General features: G+C 51.7%; 6 protein-coding genes across 6 annotated transcripts; all 6 read right to left on the bottom strand.

Moving 5' to 3' along the window:
- Positions 1–705: 705 nt before the first annotated feature.
- Z518_08687 (uncharacterized protein) lies at positions 706–1,989 on the bottom strand (the record flags this gene model as incomplete). Its single annotated transcript, XM_013414427.1, has 1 exon — positions 706–1,989. One exon carries the CDS (start codon positions 1,987–1,989, stop codon positions 706–708), a length of 1,284 nt encoding a protein of 427 aa, XP_013269881.1.
- A 474-nt stretch (positions 1,990–2,463) lies between these two features.
- Z518_08686 (uncharacterized protein) lies at positions 2,464–5,040 on the bottom strand (the record flags this gene model as incomplete). Its single annotated transcript, XM_013414426.1, has 1 exon — positions 2,464–5,040. The coding sequence occupies one exon, from the start codon at positions 5,038–5,040 to the stop codon at positions 2,464–2,466; it is 2,577 nt and encodes an 858-aa protein (XP_013269880.1).
- A 447-nt stretch (positions 5,041–5,487) lies between these two features.
- Positions 5,488–6,678, bottom strand: Z518_08685 (uncharacterized protein; the record flags this gene model as incomplete). The annotated part of the gene is made up of 3 exons (XM_013414425.1): positions 5,488–5,837; positions 6,051–6,566; positions 6,624–6,678. The coding sequence occupies 3 exons, from the start codon at positions 6,676–6,678 to the stop codon at positions 5,488–5,490; spliced, it is 921 nt and encodes a 306-aa protein (XP_013269879.1).
- A 1,566-nt stretch (positions 6,679–8,244) lies between these two features.
- On the bottom strand, positions 8,245–9,610 carry Z518_08684 (uncharacterized protein; the record flags this gene model as incomplete). The annotated part of the gene is made up of 2 exons (XM_013414424.1): positions 8,245–9,356; positions 9,418–9,610. The coding sequence occupies 2 exons, from the start codon at positions 9,608–9,610 to the stop codon at positions 8,245–8,247; spliced, it is 1,305 nt and encodes a 434-aa protein (XP_013269878.1).
- A 1,943-nt stretch (positions 9,611–11,553) lies between these two features.
- Positions 11,554–13,715, bottom strand: Z518_08683 (hsp90-like protein; the record flags this gene model as incomplete). The annotated part of the gene is made up of 2 exons (XM_013414423.1): positions 11,554–13,401; positions 13,455–13,715. The coding sequence occupies 2 exons, from the start codon at positions 13,713–13,715 to the stop codon at positions 11,554–11,556; spliced, it is 2,109 nt and encodes a 702-aa protein (XP_013269877.1).
- An 837-nt stretch (positions 13,716–14,552) lies between these two features.
- Z518_08682 (uncharacterized protein) lies at positions 14,553–16,508 on the bottom strand (the record flags this gene model as incomplete). Its single annotated transcript, XM_013414422.1, has 3 exons — positions 14,553–15,016; positions 15,067–16,021; positions 16,071–16,508. The coding sequence occupies 3 exons, from the start codon at positions 16,506–16,508 to the stop codon at positions 14,553–14,555; spliced, it is 1,857 nt and encodes a 618-aa protein (XP_013269876.1).
- Positions 16,509–17,347: the final 839 nt, after the last annotated feature.

The following is a 17,347-nucleotide window of genomic DNA, read 5'->3' as shown; positions in this document are numbered from 1 at the left end:
GTGCCAACTCAAGACCCATTTGACATGATCAGCTACATCGATCTTTGGGAATGAGTTCTTCGATACTGACATCAGCAGATTCTTACAGGCCCTGTCGGAGGCGTAATCATCAATCGATCAGTCCCTAGGGTTTCCTCTCTGTCAGAGCCCGGCACACTCATCTATGAAAAGGGATCGCTGTGATAATAGCATGAACCGTCGACCCCTCGCCCTGGTTAGAAATTCATGGAAGGAGGGAGCCCCAATATTAATAAAAGAATGATCTCTTCTTATTACTGGCATAGACCTCACGTCCATCATTCTCAGCGTCAACTCACACAGGGAGGATTTCCAGAATCTGATATGAAGCACCCGCCATTCCTACCCTACCGCCTCCAAAAAGGACTCGAATAGCCGTGGATGTACGAGCTAAGAACAAAGAACACGGAAATGGAAGTGATGTGCAGCTAATAACATGATTTATATTTCCACTCAAGCCCCTTTATTGGGCGCGCGTCGTCCCGGACGCATTTCCTTTTCTTTTGTATTTGCTCCTTGGAGTCTGTCAAGTCCCAACGATTGATATCACACTAGCACAACATGGCACGCTCCATACCCAAACTCCATGCTCAAGAGAATCGACGATATGCACATAACACATATATCCATCTGCGTGCCCAAATCCAAATCTAATCCCTGACGTCCACCAGTAGAAGGTTGAGTTTCCTAAACTCCCTCGATGTATGCGTCGGGTGGAATCTGGCCTTGGTTCTGCAAGTTGTTGAAATTCGCCAACGCTGTTGCATAGTCCCAGTTGTTCGCTGACAGGCAGTTCTCTACCCACTGCATTTTGAGTTTCGTTTCAAAGCTGAATTGCAGACCCATTTGCTCGCGGAGCAAGACCTCGGCCGGCTTGTCCGCCTGTGGTAGGCCGAACGAGGAACCCGGTGGGAATTCCGGGTGTAGTCTTGTGGGTTCGGCTTGTGGAGGTTGAGGTTGAGGTTGAGGTGTGAGTGATGCCGGTGGTAGCGGAGGGACTTGTTGAAGATTGATGTTGGTGTTGGTGACCGGTTCGTTGTTGTACATTTTCAGTTTGGGATACCACTTGAGTAACGTGCTGAGGGTGTCTGGTTTTGCGGCGACAGGATTGCCCGTGAGGATGAGATGTTGTAGCTCTCGGAACTGGTTCTTCCAAAATTTCAAGGCACCCATATCTTCGAGATTGTTGTTTGCAAGGTCGAGATTGTGGAGATGTGGGAAAACGCTGGCGAGTGATATAATATCCTGTACCGTTTTGATGCCGTTGTCGCGTAAACTAACACTGACGACAGATTCGGTCCGTTTAGATTCCGTCTCCCAGATCTTGTTCTCACAGATGGCAAAAATAGCCTTGTAAACTTTGCCGGCGTCCTGATCTGACAGGCCTGAACTTAGAATCTCGGGATCGGCTACCAGAGTGTTGAGGATGAGATGTTTGTCGCCGGCATGATAGCGTTTGCGAATGACCGATATGATAACATTTTCGATTTCGGATGTCACAGTACTATTTCCACCGCGGTGGTCCCGTGCACCGTGGCCTTGACCGCGAGGTGCATTAGGAGGATGTGATGAGCCGTTCTGAAAATGATATCTAGATGGCTGAGAAGTTCGGGATTCAAGGGACTGGTTAAAATGCTGGTTCGGATGTTGGTGAGGTTGATTTTGAGATTGATTTCTCGGAGGTCTGGAGTCTTCCACGACCAGGACTGCCCCGGCCCATGTGAATCCGTTCAGGTGATAGAATCGATCTTTGTCATTTTCGTAGATGGTGATGAGGAGGACGGTTCGTCCTGCCATTCGAGACGATAGTATGGGGCGACTGGACCTTTTTTCCAGGAATCCAAGTAGTGATTCCAGGCCCTGGTCCTTGGTAGATGCCAGCTTGCTTGTGGTCCAGCCTTTGATGGCCAGTTGTATGGTTGGTCTGGCATTGTTGTCGAGGTTGGAATTGCTTGGTCTGGCAAAAGCCATGGGGAAGAAGTCCGCAGATGTCGTGAATTAAAATTCGTTCAGATTCTGTCTTGGAATTTTTGTCTCAGTTTGTGCTATGGCGCTGGGCAAAAGCCCGAGTGACGAAATCTGACCGGAGAAGGTTTTCGAGCGAAGCCACTCAGGGACCGGTGATATTGCATGAGTTGATTGAAGTGTCGGCAGAGGCAGTCGAGCGATTGAGAGGGATTTGGTGGCAAGATGGTGAGTGGTGGGACGATTTGCTTGATGTGATTGTATGGAAAAATGGGCAGCGAGACAACAAGTTTTGTGGTGGCGCCTGATTCCTAAGCTAGGCCAAAATTGGAAAGGCGCATCAGCCAGTCTTGGCCTTTATTTGTGACCGGCCTGAGCTCTGATTGGCTACTGGCTCAGGGTTCGTATTCTGTTGTTACACATTCATCAGATCACTGGATATGAGCACCGGGTTCCTATCTTTTGTCTACCATTGAACTTCTATCGACCGTTAGTACGATCTTCAGGTGGCGCAGGACTCGTCGTCTTGCTACCAAACCGCCCGATGCCTCCAAATCCTCCCAGGTCGCGTTTGAAGAACTTGCCGATATTTTTCAGGTTCTCATTCAACTTGGCACCAGCTTCTGCGCCCGGGAACACCCCATCGCCAGCAGCGTTGCCTGCTACCGACCCACCAGGAGGCGGACTCTGTGCTCCATCTCTCGGAGTTCCCATCCCACCGAGGCTAGGGTTGCTGAATCGATCGATAATCGCGTTGCCCAACCCCGAGGCGTCAAACTTCATGTTGGCGGGGAGGTTGGCCGTGCTGAGGGACGCGGCCGCTGAATTTCCCAACACCGATAGATTGTGCAAGGCATTTGCGGGAGTGGATGCTGGACCAGTCGCCGACGTCGAGGAGGAAAGATTTAATGGAGTGAGAAGAGGGGATTTTTCCACAAGGGAGTCCTTATAGCGGGGACTGAACTTGTGCATTTGAAACAGTTCCACCAGGTGACCCTGGTCCGATTTAGTCCGAACACCTTTGAGCTCCAAAACTTTGCGGAAATTGGCTTCTGACAGATCCGCAATGTGAATCAAATACGCCTGCACAAGAGCTTCGGGCGGAGATGGTCGGACCTGCAGAGTCTTTAGAAGAGGCTCGATTTTGTTGAATGCCGCTGTGACCCGTTTCAACAATAAGGGTGGTGGTGGCGTGCCTGGAAGTATATTGCTGATGGTATTTCGGATTTCGTGAGTGTCGAGTAACATCTGTTCTGCACCACCCTCTGAAATAGGCTTACATTGCGCAATATTCGAGAGATATGTCGATGCAAGGAGCTCCACGAGATTATCGGCAAAGGCTCGAGCGTATTGCTGTTTGTGGAGCATCCCCAAGATTTGGCTCGATCGGTCTTTGATGCGATGCTGGAGCCCGGTGATGAAGGGGCTTTGGTTCTCGCAACTCTCGATCTTGGACCAACCGATGTTGCGCATCTCTCTCCAACTGGGCTCGAGATCTACTTCGACCTGCCGCACCAGCCCTCGGACAGCAGCACTTGCTATACCCATGAAAGCATCGGCCGGACTCTGTAGATCGACCCTCTTCTTCAAACCGTCGTCTATGCGGCTCTTGATCTTCTCCTCCAGTGAATTGGACGTGTTGAAACAATAATCGGCCGTGTTGAGGACCAGGATCACATCTTCGACGGTCGGAACTCGCGAAGGCGTGCCGGCCGATGGGTGTTCTGAAATGTAGAACAAAAGGACCTGTTGAGCGTATTGATCAAGGTAGCGACCAAATACTTTGGACAAGTCGAGCAAAGGCTGCCCTGTTGACAGTTTCGCGCATTGCGCGAGGGCAAGTCGATAGAAGTTGAACAGCTCCGTTGACGACGCTATCACCTGCTGCGATGAGAAATCCTCGTCCGCCAGTTTGGGAGGCCGCTGCTTGTACTGCGGGATCAAGCCGGCCAATTCTTTGTCCTGTGCTTCCACCCATAAACTTAAATACGGCTCAAAGGCATCAGATATCGGCTGGGCCAAAGCCGGAGAATCGCTCGCCGAGGCCACGGTGTCTATTGACGTCCTCGGCGTCTGATTGAATCTTCTTTCGAGACTGTGCTCGAAGTCCAGAGTCTGCTGAAGGCAGGAGAGCAGGAGCTTGACATCAATCGTCTGTCCGTTCCGAACAGTTCGGGACAAGATGCCCTTATAGTCATCCCGTGTCCCTTCGGCAAAGACGTTGGCTAAAATTTCATTGACCCGCCAATGGGAGGGGAAAATCGCCGCATGCTCCTCATCGTACAGTTTCAGCGTTTTTTTGAACCAAGCGTACCTTCGATCGATGTTGTCCAGGGAGCCGGCCTCCTGATCTCCCTTGAAGATGTGTCGATACTGGCGGAGTTGGGTATTACAGTACCAAGTGATGAGTCTCGACCGGGCAGAGTCCCCCAGGGCGTCTACCACCATGCAGGCCTCATGGAGCAAGCCTCGATTCGGTCCCACCTCTTCTTTGGTAAAAGTGATTTCGAAATCCTCGCAAACTTGTTCCAGAAGCTCCCTCTGCAGATCAGCCACGTTTCTGCTTAGCGTCGCAATCTGATCGATTGAACGGTACGACTTGAAATGCCCCATGAACTGGATCACCGCCTGAAGAAGTTGGGCACATTCTCGGTATTGCCTGGTCTTGCTCAAAGCCCGCAACTGTTCGTAGGCGGTTGTCAACATCTGCAATCTTTTCAAGGCCGTCATGGAAAGGGTCAGGTTCCTTTTGGTATTGTCCAGCTGCTTGATATCGGCCGTCATTTCGGTGATGTTGCGTTGCGTCTGTAAGGCTCGCTCGCGGACGTGCTCGATCCGCTGGAAAAGTTCGGCCAATTCGGCCTTGGCTGTTTCCATCCGCTGGAGGCATTCGGCGTGGGATCGGATCTGCTCGTCCTCAAGCGCATCGATCTCGTTCTCGAGGTCATCCTGATAGGCTTGGAGTATTTCGTACGTCTGACTGACAGATGAAAGAGTGGAGGGATGGGAAAAGATCAGGTTGAGGTGTTCTATAGGGTCATAATCGCCTGCTATCATCAGAGAAAGCCAGCCTTGTACAATAGAGGTCGGGATTACCGGAGTCGAGCAGATTCACCTCTTGTTGAATGCCATTGAGAGGCATATGGACTGCGTGAAAAGGGTCTAGGACGACACGAGTCTTTAGAAAGGGAAGCACAAGAGTTCATGGCCTCTGAGCCGAATACCACAATCCAACAGAGGCAATATGCACGTGAAGAGAATACACTGGAGCACCTTGACACTGTATTTAGTCGAGGTCGCATGCCAGATCAGACGCGCAGGCCGAACTTGCTCACCTTGCCGAAGTCGAGAGCAGACCCGCCGCTTTATCCGCCTTGGCGGATAATTTGGCCTACAGTTTTTACTCCTTTGAGTAGTACTGTTTATAACGGCGTCAGGAAACTTCATTTCCCATACTTGACACCGCTAATACTTATCATTCGACCTCTAATGGGCATTTTCGCCTCAAGGCATAATATCCCCTTTGCTTCGTCTGACTTTCCACTGTTCCCTCATGCAGTCTGCCGCCCAGCCACCGGCCTCGTCGTCACCAGCATCGATAAATCCTTCCGGCACCACGAAGAAAACGCGCTTACTAACTGTTTCGTCCGTTGCGGACTTCGTTACCGCATTGACGACATGGTCGATGCTGGCAAACGTCAATCCCGCTCCTGGTTTCACTCCCAATGCAGCCAGCTGGGCCAGCTTCGGTTGCAAAATTGGCGTGTTGATCCAGAGAGGGGCGATAAGGTTGGTGCGCACATTCATGCTGGTAGTAGTGTGTCGCAGACCGCGGAAGATACCCCGAACGCCAACTGCATCTCGAGTCAGTAAGATCTTTTTCAGCCCATCCCCGAATCCGAATTAAGAGGTGAGATTACGCAGCATCCTAAGGTGATAGAGCACTTGGGGAACTATCTCCATTTCTGAAAGCGTTTCCGCTGTGGGAATGCGGAAATATCACTTCAAACATCCCACCACAACGCAAGTTGGGGATCCAGAGCACCATGATGAGAGCGGGAACTCACATTTTGAGGTATTGTAATCGGTATTGCTAGGCATGTCCGCATAACCGGCAAATGATGAGATGAAGATGAGCGATTTCGACGGCGGATTGGTGGTTTCAACCTGCGAAGGCAGGCGCATGTAGTAGAGTGCCAACCAGGCATTCTTGTACACTCCACACAAATTCACCTGCACTGCGCGCATTGGTGGCTCATTGGGGATGGTGTTGTCGCTCAAAGATGGCTCCGGAGCCGCAAGTGCCTGCTCCGTTACACTGAATTCGTCGCCTTCAATCCCAGCGGATAGAAGAGCGACGTCCAAGGTTTTGCTCGGCGCAAATGCAGCTGCATGCTTGAATGCAGCGACGCTTTGCTCCCAATCGGAGGTGTCACAATGGACAAAGGACACATTCCCGCCTTGGGAAACCAGATCCGCGGCGATGCTCTCCCCGGCGGCGTCCTGCACATCTGCAATAGTCACATAGGCTCCCGCCTTAGCGAAGTGAGTCGCTGTGGCGAGGCCGATGCCCGAGGCTCCTCCTGTGTCTGTTGGTTATCCATGGCTTGATGTGGGTCGGTGGAGTGGTCGCCACGTACCTGTGATGATAACCGACTTGTCCTTCAAAGTCGATGCGTCGAGCAGCTGAGACATGAGGAGAGAATGTGATCGAGTCAAAATCACATTAATTGAACCAGTGAGGTAGGCCTGGACGTTGAGAGTGAAAAGAGGTCGACAGGGCGAAACCTGACGGAACAGACGACCGAATATTATAGCAAATACTGTTGCTCGATAGTCGGCAAATTCACCACGACGATTGACAAAGCATTGGTCGTCGGCCTCGGTTTGGTGACAGAGGAACATATACTTAAAATCACTGCAGAGCACGTGTGGGTGAGTCTATTTCGCGCGTCGGGTCCAAATTCTCAACGACCCATCGACTTGGCATGTCTTTCAGTGCATGGACCTTGGTACAATGAACCCTGTCTCCGTCAGGCCTTCTTATCCTCCGCACCGCGTTGATTCAGCTCGGGTGTGTATTCAATACCTACGCCTTAAGGCATAGTATCTGAATTCGACCAATGAAGGACAACTGGAATGATGGTCTGTGTCTGACATTGATGCCCGGAGCCTCACCTGAGGATGCTTTTCTCGGAAGGTGGCCCTCATAGCAACTGAATATTTCTGGAAGTTCTGAAAGTTGGATGCTGATGCACATCCAAATTGTGACAAGTCAATGCAACTGTCTCCAATTTAGTGACTTTCAAGAGCCTTGGGCGGCGGAAAAAGTGCTTCTGAGAGGTTGTTGCCAAGAGGTAAGCGAGTGCCTTACGAAACAATCAGAGTGAAGAAAGAACTTGGAGCCTTGAGTCTTCCTGGAAGAAAAATATTCTCTATTGTGTTCACTGGCCATGCCATATAAGCGCTAATGTCTGGAGGTTCATAGTTGATGTGGAAGAAGATATTTGGGTTAGGTCAGGTTAGAAAATCCTTACCAAAGACGGTAAGGAGTAAGCCTCTAGCCCGAAATGGCAAGGCTTGTTATCTTCGAATTTCTGCAGAACTTTCATTAGTTCTTCGACTCGACGTACTCGTTCATCAATGGAAGCATCCTCTCGGCACAGTGAAACATCGTGCAACGACGATCTGCTAATATATTGTTCACCAATCAGTCACATCACGCCGTTTTCGAGTCATTGCACATGCGATCCCACAACAGATGCAAGGGTATGTACACACCTACTACCCTCTTCTCTTAGCAAATTCCTGCTTCACGTCTCTCGATATGATGAATTCAAGGAACCGTACGGCATTAGGAAGAGCCGGAAAAGGATGCCAGTGAAAGGACATGAGGGAGCATGGCATCGTCAAATGCCGTGTTCTGGTCACCCAAAAAAAAGTCTCCTGGCCTCGCTGCTTAGAAGGGTTCTTCTGATATATCACTATTTCCCCATCTCTTTGCTTTCAATTTTCGTGAAGTCAAGCATCGTGGGCGAGTTGACTGACAATTCTGAAAGTTCTAGGAAGGAATGCATTGTCAGAGACTTCACGAAGAAGCAATCACGGATCGGAACTCGTGCTCTCACACTTTCATCCATTACCTTTTTCATTGCATAAGGTTACAATATCTACTTGAACAGTTACCCAGAACTCCAATGCTAGATGCATCCGTCCAAAAATTCCCCACCAACCTGGCGAATCAGCATCATCGCTGAATCATCATCCCTCATGGAGCTTCTTCAGCCGCGTGCTTCCCTCATAAAGCCCCCGATCAATAGCCGCCGCGACTGTCAAGGTACCACCGATAACGGCACATACACCGGTTAAGAAATTGGCGAATGTCTTGGGTCTGGCTTCGCGGTTGATCACTTTCATCGGGCTGATGTCGTAGGAGAAGAAAACACCGGGGATACCTCCGTGTGCATGGAGTCGTTCTTTGTGACCCTCTGCTGCGTCCGTGCCACCGCCGAGCGACCTCTTGTGCGATGTCACCGAATACTGGTGTGTCTCGATAGACCCCTGGCTCCCGGCGCCCTTGCCTTGCATGCCCAAGGGGATGATATCACTGAGACTCGAATGTTGTTTCATGGACCGCTCCTCATCCCATCCCAATGGCAAATAGGAAGTTGAGACCACCTTGATGAAGTACATGAAATTGAAGCCTGCCTCGTCTGTCTCTTGTCGGTGTCCGTCCAAGGGATTTGAATGATGATGATCGCTCCACTTGGCCGTTGTCTCATCCGACAGCTGCGGCCCGAAACGGAGAGAATGGATCTCGTGCGTGAATGTGTGCCCGCCTTCGACGGGAGTATCGAAGTAGTTATTCAAATCATGTACGTGCATGTTCCCGTTGCTGAAACTTCGACCAGGAGCGATGTGGAAGTTGCCCACCACCTTGTTGACTCTGACGACTCCTTCGATTCGACATCCTTCGTGCCTCTGCGCATCCAGTTTCTCACCGTATCCCTCTCGTTCGCACTGTTCGACCCCTTCTCCCCGTCCAAAGGCCCAGCTGTTGGATGCGTACGCTTCACGTACTTCATCGCAAGTATTACAGCATCCCGGTTTCGAGGCATTCGCCGGCGGGGGGGCTGAGTAACATGAGCCGCAGTAATCAGGGTCCAGATGTGTCGCCGTATCCTGCTGATGCAGCTGTAACGTCTGTATGTCGATGATCTGCGAGCCCTCGACCACAGACGACAGTCTCACTTTGTTGACACCGTGCACCACCCCGGTCTGTTGCTCGCCGGACACATCCATGACGTCGAGGGTGAGGAGTTCGCAAGGTATTCGAGGAAAGGTGATGTTGAGGTGTATCTCCATCTTCTCGCCTGTAGAGGAACCGTCAGCGCAACTGGGAAACTTCCATGATGTGGCTTCCAGCGCATTTACCTCTCCCTTTGTCCACGATCAGCTCCGGCTGCACGAGGATTTTCCTGTAATCCGACCATTCCCCTAGTATCAAATAAATTATAATCAGAATCGAAGCAATCGTCACAATGCCACCGGAGGTGGTCCGCACGCGGGCATCTTCGACCGTCTTGGTGAAGGCGTCCAGCCTGGTGAATCGTGATTTAACAGGCATGGTGGGTGTCGGAGAGGGTGGTTACACACGTGCGCAAAAGCGCAAGTTCGCCGCCGGCCAGCTGTGCCCAAAAATGAAAGATCCTGAGAGCGCAAATCCTATAACCCGAGAAAAGACGGCATGGGAAGTGAATGCGACATGGTCAGTTGAGTTCGGTGGTCTTGGAACAAAATAATAGTGGACAGCATGTTCCAAAGATCGAATGCTTCTCGGAGAATTTAAAGGGGCACCTGTGCTTGGCCTTTTCGCCACATAGTCAGATATATTCCAACAGCGCACCGGTCAACTCCATTTCGCGTACATACTATCCGAACAGGCTGAGCAATCATCACACGAGAAATATACCGTTACCGAAATCCGTTAGATCTGAGAAGTAAGCATCGCTCTACGTCTTGTCGCCTCGCCAGTTGATCAAAGCAGAAATCTCTTCACAACTAGGACCACCTCAAGACTGGGGAGGTCCGAAGACGGTTCCTTAAGGTTTCCGACCCAGCAATTAGTATCTGCTTCTCTTTCTTTCAGATTCTCAACAACGCCAATCGGAATTGTAAGCACGTCAGCCACAATATGGGCCGGAGTCAGCGCAATCCACCAAGTCAAAGGGATATCAGCGACCTATCGCTCTTGTGCAGCTCAATCCAAACCAAGTCCTCTGTATCGGAAATATTTTCTATGTAGTGGCCTGCGGGTAAATGGAAACATTAGGAAGTCTTCCCAGAGTGTCAGGCACGACGATAGAACACAGCATACTGCTGTTAACCGGACCGACGACTGTGTCTCCCCGCGCCGAATCGAACGTCCCGACATTGTCACTCCCCATGGAGACGGTGTGCTTTGCCTGGCCTTTGTTAAAGTAGAGCCATTCCTCTGCCTTCACCCTTTGTCAACTCTACATGCCAATGGAGTTCTCTGGGGGCGCACCGTTGGGACCCGTGACATTGAGATTGGTGGACACCGTGCCGTTTGTTATGTAGGGATCTGTAGTCGGAATAGAGTGGAGGACTGATGCGTTGACTCCAAAGTTCTCTGCGAGGACGTCTTTTGGAGTGTGGGCAAACCCTTCACCCGGGCTGAAAGCGATGCATGTGCCCAGCATACATAAGTGATCGCCGATTTGATCAGAGGTGATTGGGAACACTCACCTAGTCTTGTCGAAGCCGCCATTATCAAAGCAAGGAAATACTCATTCTCCTCTTCCAGACCTTGTATTGTGTGCGCCTGGCCTTTGGGGCAGATCTAGAAGGACTTGAGTACGGGTCAAACTGCGTAGAAAGATCCTAGTTTTTGAAAGGGAAGATGGCTATTTCAAGTCCGGGGAGTAGGCCGCGTCTGTACTCTGTCGACCCAAACCATCAGGGTTTGGAGACAAATCTCCTTGTTTGTGCCTCCTGGGGCATACATGTTCGCCCCCGGAAGGCTCATGGTGGACGACGTAGAGCAAAAACACCAAAGATTATGGCTCTCTCCCGGCGTGACTCGGGGTTGTTTCTTTCAGAGATGAGAGCAACGTACCTTGAAGATCGCCAGTGATGTGGGGCCACATATGCCAAGAATCTCCGATCCAATGACGGAAACGAATCGAAGGGAAGAGAGCTGAGAGCTTAGGGATGCCCTGTTTCGATGCTTGATCTACGTTGCTGGGAAGAGGTGGCTCACACGGAATCGGGAGAAAAGGCTCATGGAAATTTCTTTATTGAATCATGCTATGAATCGACCGAGGGATTACAGGGAGCTACCGTCCACCGATAAAGCTGCTTGCTTTCTGTATCCATTTTTCTGTAGCATTTTGTCCTTGCGTCTCCGCCCTTCTTTCAAACCATTCATTGATTGCCGGGATATCGCTGAAGCAGGTGAATTAACCTATCAATGACACCAGACGCCAAAGGGATGGTACAATGACAACCCCAGAATGGGAAATGCCAATGAAGCATCTGAGAAGAAATTTAGTCAACTTCTTCCATGGTGCTCTCACCAGTGGCCTCAGCAGCAGGGGCTTCTTCCTCGGCCTTCTCCTCGGAAGTCTCGGCCTCCTCATCGACATTCAAGCCCAGCGACACGAGCTTGTGGATGCGCTCGGCGAAGCCGGCGGGTTCCTCGATGGTGAAGCCAGACACAAGGAGTGAAGTTTCGAAGAGGAGTTGAGTGATCGACTTGACGGTGCGGTCGTTCTCGCCATCAGTTTCAACCTTCTTCTTCAGTTCACGGATGATGGGAGACTTGGGAGAGATCTCGAAAGTCTTCTTGGAGGACATATAGGAGGACATGGAAGTGTCACGGAGAGCCTGGGCCTTCATGATACGTTCCATGTTGGCAGACCAGCCGAATTGGCCAGTTCGAATGGCGCAAGGAGAGCCGATGAGCTTGTGAGAGACGACAACCTTCTCGACCTTGTCGCCAAGGACATTCTTGAGGCTCTTGGCAAGACCCTCGAACTCCTTCTCTTCCTTCTCACGTTCTTTCTTCTCCTCGTCGGTCTCCTCCAGCTCAAAGTCCTTGGTGATGTCGACAAGCTTCTTGCCGTCGAACTCCTTGAGTTGAGTCATGGCATACTCGTCAATAGGATCGACCAAGAACAAGACTTCAAAGTTCTTCTCCTTGAGGGAGTCGAGGAAGGGAGACTTCTGAACGGCCTTGAGAGATTCACCAGTGATGTAGTAGATTTGCTTCTGGTGCTCTTGCATGCGGGTGACGTAGTCCGTCAGAGACGTGGCCTCCTCGCCGGACTTGGTCGAGTTGAACCGAAGGAGCTTGGCAAGAGCCTGGCGGTTCTGAGAGTCCTCATGGATACCAAGCTTGATGTTCTTGCTGAAGGCAGAGTAGAATTTGTCGAATTGGTCACGGTCCTCGGCGATTTCGTTGAAGAGCTCGAGGCACTTCTTGACGATGTTCTTCTTGATGACCTTCATGATCTTGTTCTGTTGAAGGGTCTCCCGAGACAGGTTGAGAGGAAGATCCTCCGAGTCGACCACGCCCTTGATGAAGCCAAGCCACTCAGGGATCAGGTCCGTCGCATCATCGGTGATGAAAACACGTCGGACGTAGAGCTTGATGTTGTTCTTGGTCTTCTTGGTCTCGAAGAGGTCGAAGGGAGCACGCTTGGGAACAAAGAGGATGGCTCGGAATTCAAGCTGACCCTCGACGGAGAAGTGCTTGACAGCCAAATGATCCTCCCAGTCGTTGGACAAGGACTTGTAGAAGGAAGCATACTCTTCTTGGGTAATGTCGGAGGGGTTGCGCGTCCAGATGGGCTTGGTCTTGTTCAGCTCTTCCTCCTCAATCTTGGACTCCTTGACCTTCTTGGTCTTGGGCTTCTTCTCTTTCTCCTCATCGTCATCGACCTCTTCGATCTTGGCTTTCTTTTCTTCATCTTCTTCGGCCTCTTCAGCAGCATCCTCATCCGGGACTTCCTTCTCGGTCTCCTTGAGGACGTGGAGGTAGATGGGGTAGGAGATGAATTCAGAGTGCTTCTTGACGACTTCCTTGATCTTGGACTCGTTCAGGTAGTCGATCTGCTCGTCCTTGAGGTGGAGGACGATCTTGGTCCCGCGGCCCAGCTGCTCGCCTTCCGTGTCGTGAGTCAGAGTGAAGGTGCCGCCGGCGCTAGACTCCCAGATGTATTGTTCGTCATCGTTGTGCTTGGAGACGACGGTGACCTTGTCGGCGACCAAGTAGGCCGAGTAGAAACCGACACCGAATTGACCGATCATGGAAATGTCAGCGCCAGCAGTCAATGCTTCCATGAACTGCTTGGTGCCCGAGCGAGCAATGGTACCGAGGTTGTTGACGAGATCCTATCAAAATGTGAGCTCAGTCTTACTTCTGGCAGGTCAGGAAAAGGGCTTACAGCTTTGGTCATGCCAATACCGGTATCACGGATGGTGAGGGTTTTGCTCTCTTTGTCGGGGATGATGTCGATTCTCAGGTCCTTACCGGAATCCAGTTTGCTCGGGTCGGAGAGAGCTTCATATCGAATCTTGTCTAATGCATCGGAGGCGTTGGAGATTATCTCTCGCAAGAAGATCTCTTTGTTGGAGTAGACGGTGTTGATAATGAGGGAGAGGAGTTGAGAGATCTCAGCCTGAAATTCAAAGGTCTCCGAGGCCATTGTGATGCTGATGTGAAGAGGATTAGATCTGGAGAAGGGTAGAGGTCAGTACAACCGAGTCGACAATAATTTGGTGCCAGATGGGATGTTTGTGCGCTGAGGTTGCAGGCTGTCCAACACTGCCTCAAGTCAAAACTTGGAGAATGAGGGAGGCAGGCTGACTTGGAGCTTTGCGACCAGAGCCAATATACTTACAGGCAAGAGAACGTGTGACTATGTGAGACAGGGAAGCAAATTGGGTTTTTGCGCGGTTGTGTAGAGGTGATGAGTGGGAGAGATTCGCAGTTGTTTATGTAGACCAGCAGAATCGAAAATTCTTGGGCGAGGTACAGGCGGAGCGTAGACCTCTGAAGAACTGCGAAGAAGATTGGGGAACCTCGCCTAACTTGCCTGATTTAAGAAGTCTGGTTGCCTTGGGGCGAAGACAGCGACAACGTCGACGGGGGAGGTTGGTTGGTGAGCACAGGTTACCATCTGGGTCCAATAAAAATTCTGTTTTGAGCGAGCTCTCAGATATGGTACCTGATAGAATGTTTTAGATAGTGCTTGCACATGCTACAGTGGGTTCCCAGACCAAATAGCCTTGCACAATACCACCCAACTTTGAACATGTATGCTTTTGATCACACGTGCTATACCGCGCACGGAAACTTGCTCGGTCACCAACCATGGCAAGTTGACTATAACGCAGATTTCAAACGCAGTTATCTATATTCAGTCGACTCCGCCCTTCCGTGCATCTGGTATACTCTCGTTGCGGTCTGAAACTCATCAACCATCACGCCGTAAAGCCATTATATCCAAAAGTGGACTATCCAAGCGCGGACCCAACTCTGTTTATCCATCCGAGGCCTGGCTCTCCGCCTTGCTCGTCCCTTCCGCGAGCTTCTTTTCTACCGCCTCAAGTTTGTCCTTCGTTTCCTTCAGTTCAGTTTGCAAGCTCTTAATGTAGACAATCGCCATTTCAACCGTGCTTGCCTTGCTGGCACCTTGGCCAGGCGGAGGTGGTTTATGCTCTGCCTCGTCGTTGTCGTGAGAGCCTGATCGGTGATTCTTCCCATTAGTGGCCAAAATAGATGGAGGCAAAAGAGCCTCGATCTCCTTCAATGCAAGATTAATCCGATTCCGCCGTCCCTGCTCGGCGATTTTGTGAGATGTTCGTTTTGAGGTCAGATTTTCCGCCAATGTTTCGGGGTATGAAACGCCCGGCAGATGAGTGCCCTCCAGAATATTCTGATAATTCGACTTGGACGCAAGATATAGGGCACTGGTTTCGGCGGAAAGATGCGACATTCCCGGGCCTATCCATGTCAGCCAAAACATATCGATTAAAGTCTCCATGCTCACTTACCAGTCGCCGGCGCCAATGGGCTGATGCTTGGTGAGATCTTCGGTCGCAAAGCGGGTGAAATCGTGGCCGAAGAAGTGCTTTGCCGCTTTTTGCTTGCACGGCCGCCCCGGGTCTCGATTTTTCCGGGCTTTGCAAACGTCTCTTGTGACGTTGCCCTCGCCAATCCACTTCTCGGGGTACTGGCGGCACTCAATTTGGCCGATTTGGCCGAAAGCGTCGGAGTGCTTTCGCTGTCGTTGCCCGTTTTGCCGGTGTCAATGGATGCCAATATGGGTTGCGTTCCTGGAGCCGCGGCGTCTGGTAACATAATGTCCTCCATTGGCTCATTTGCGGATTGGGCAGAGCCATGTTGCTCCATTTGCTTCGCGGACATTGATTGGTTGCTTGGCATCCTCATCAACGTGGCAGGCGTGACGGGGTTGGCGGACGCCGCACCTTGAGAAGCCGCCAATTGCTGCGGTGATTTGCCGGCCTGAGGAACAGGAGGCGGTCTCATCGCCGCTTCCGAAAGCGGTTCGGGCGACACCGAATCATCGCTGGGCTGAAGGGCAGCGCTGTTCGGAGCCGATGGTTGTAGGTTCGAGCCCTGAACACCTTGGGGAAGCATGCCCCCAACCTTGTCCAAAGGGAGTGAAGTCAGTGAAGGAACTCGACGCCGGGGTTGAGGCTTCATGGCGGGCGACTGCTTCACGCTCCGAGCCGGCGTCCGGGCGGCATTGCTGCCCTTGCGTCGAGGGCGTTTGGTCCCAGCTGTGGTGGATTTGTTGGTAGCTCCAGGATCAGCATTTAAATCAACGGGCGAGGCCGTGGTGCCGGTTGAACTGAAGGTCGCCTGGGCCTCAATCGCCGGCGATGTCAAAGGACTGAAGAATTCGTCGCCCAGACCATAGTCAGACATCGCAAATCCACCGTCCATGGGAGTTTGCGCAGGGGAGACCAGTGGGGTAAAGGAGACCTGAAAGACATCAGTATCGCTCAACGCTTTTTCCCTCCCACTCACGTACCTGCTGGTGGTCAAAGATTATTTGTCCATTGTTTCCCACTGTGTGTGCATATTTCCCCGCGTGCATTTCGGCGCTCACAGGCGTTGGGGGGACTCGATACTGGGGCGGCATGGGCATTCGTTGATACTGCGGATATTGTCCATACGGCTGGCTCGAGGGAATGTGATTCCGATAGCTGACGGAATCGGTCGTCGGGGGCACGTTCATGTTCATCTGTTCGGATCCGGCGTAGGACAGGTCGGGCGCACTATTCCCAAACCCCAAACGGCCCATGGGCGTATCGAGACCGGAATGGCCATTGTTCATGGGTGTAAAATGTTGGAATTCGCTGTCGAGGTCGAGGAACTTGGTGAAGTCGTCGTCGCCGACCCCGGCCACGATGGTGTCATCTTGCATATCCTGAGGCCATACCACATTCTGCTCGCGCTCTTGGGTCATCCTTCGGTCTTGATGTTGGATGGAGATGGGTTGCGCCCGCAGGTGGGCTGCGGGAGGGTGTTAGACGCAAACACGACGATCAACGAGGGTTCATTTCTTCAGCGGCGACAGGAAGACGGCTCGCGGAAGTTGAGCAGGAGCAAAAAGGCTGATGGCAGCCCAAGTTGGTGAGCAAGCTTTCGATATAGGCCGTGAGCGACGACACGCAGCCTCGCTGGGTGACGAATGGAAGAAGCGGGAGACCGTGGTGCTCTGCAGAAAAGGGCAAAATTCGAGGTCGGCGGTGGTGGCAGTTCTGGCAGATGATGGTCGTTCGAAGCGTCGAGGTTTGGGCTCCACTAGCGGGGTTTTGCGCTTCGGGGTTGGCGTGGGCAGCTGGGACGGTCGGTTCTCAGTTAGACTTGCAGTAGGCGGACAATGGCGTGGGCTGAGACCAGGGTCATACTTCTTCTGGTGGAGGGCCACAGTATGAAGGATTTCGGCCGGCCAACTTGCTCTTTGCCTGGGGTGGGTGGGAGAAATCGGCCGCAAGTCAGGCGTGGGACAGGGGGGAGTAAGATGTCATGAGAGAAGGTGGGGATCATGTGTTGAAGATGTTGACCCTGTGAGCAAGCTCTTCTTGGTGAGAGCGAGGGTAAAGGAGGTTAGATGCCTGAGGTAATGGTGGAGGGTCGATAATTTGAGGGCCGAACTTGAAGTTAGATGGAGGGGATGTCGGCTGGTACAAGGGAACGTAGTCATGCCGCTCGAGAATAGAGATGTGATGACTCGTTACGTTCGGTGGAGGAAGCAGATCCTGATTTCTGAACTCCATACCAGCCCTTCGAGATCGCGTCGAA

The sequence above is a fragment of the Rhinocladiella mackenziei genome, assembly GCF_000835555.1.
Source record: "Rhinocladiella mackenziei CBS 650.93 unplaced genomic scaffold supercont1.6, whole genome shotgun sequence".
NCBI classification, from domain to species: Eukaryota; Fungi; Ascomycota; class Eurotiomycetes; order Chaetothyriales; family Herpotrichiellaceae; genus Rhinocladiella; species Rhinocladiella mackenziei.
This window is presented reverse-complemented; position numbering and strand designations above follow the sequence as displayed.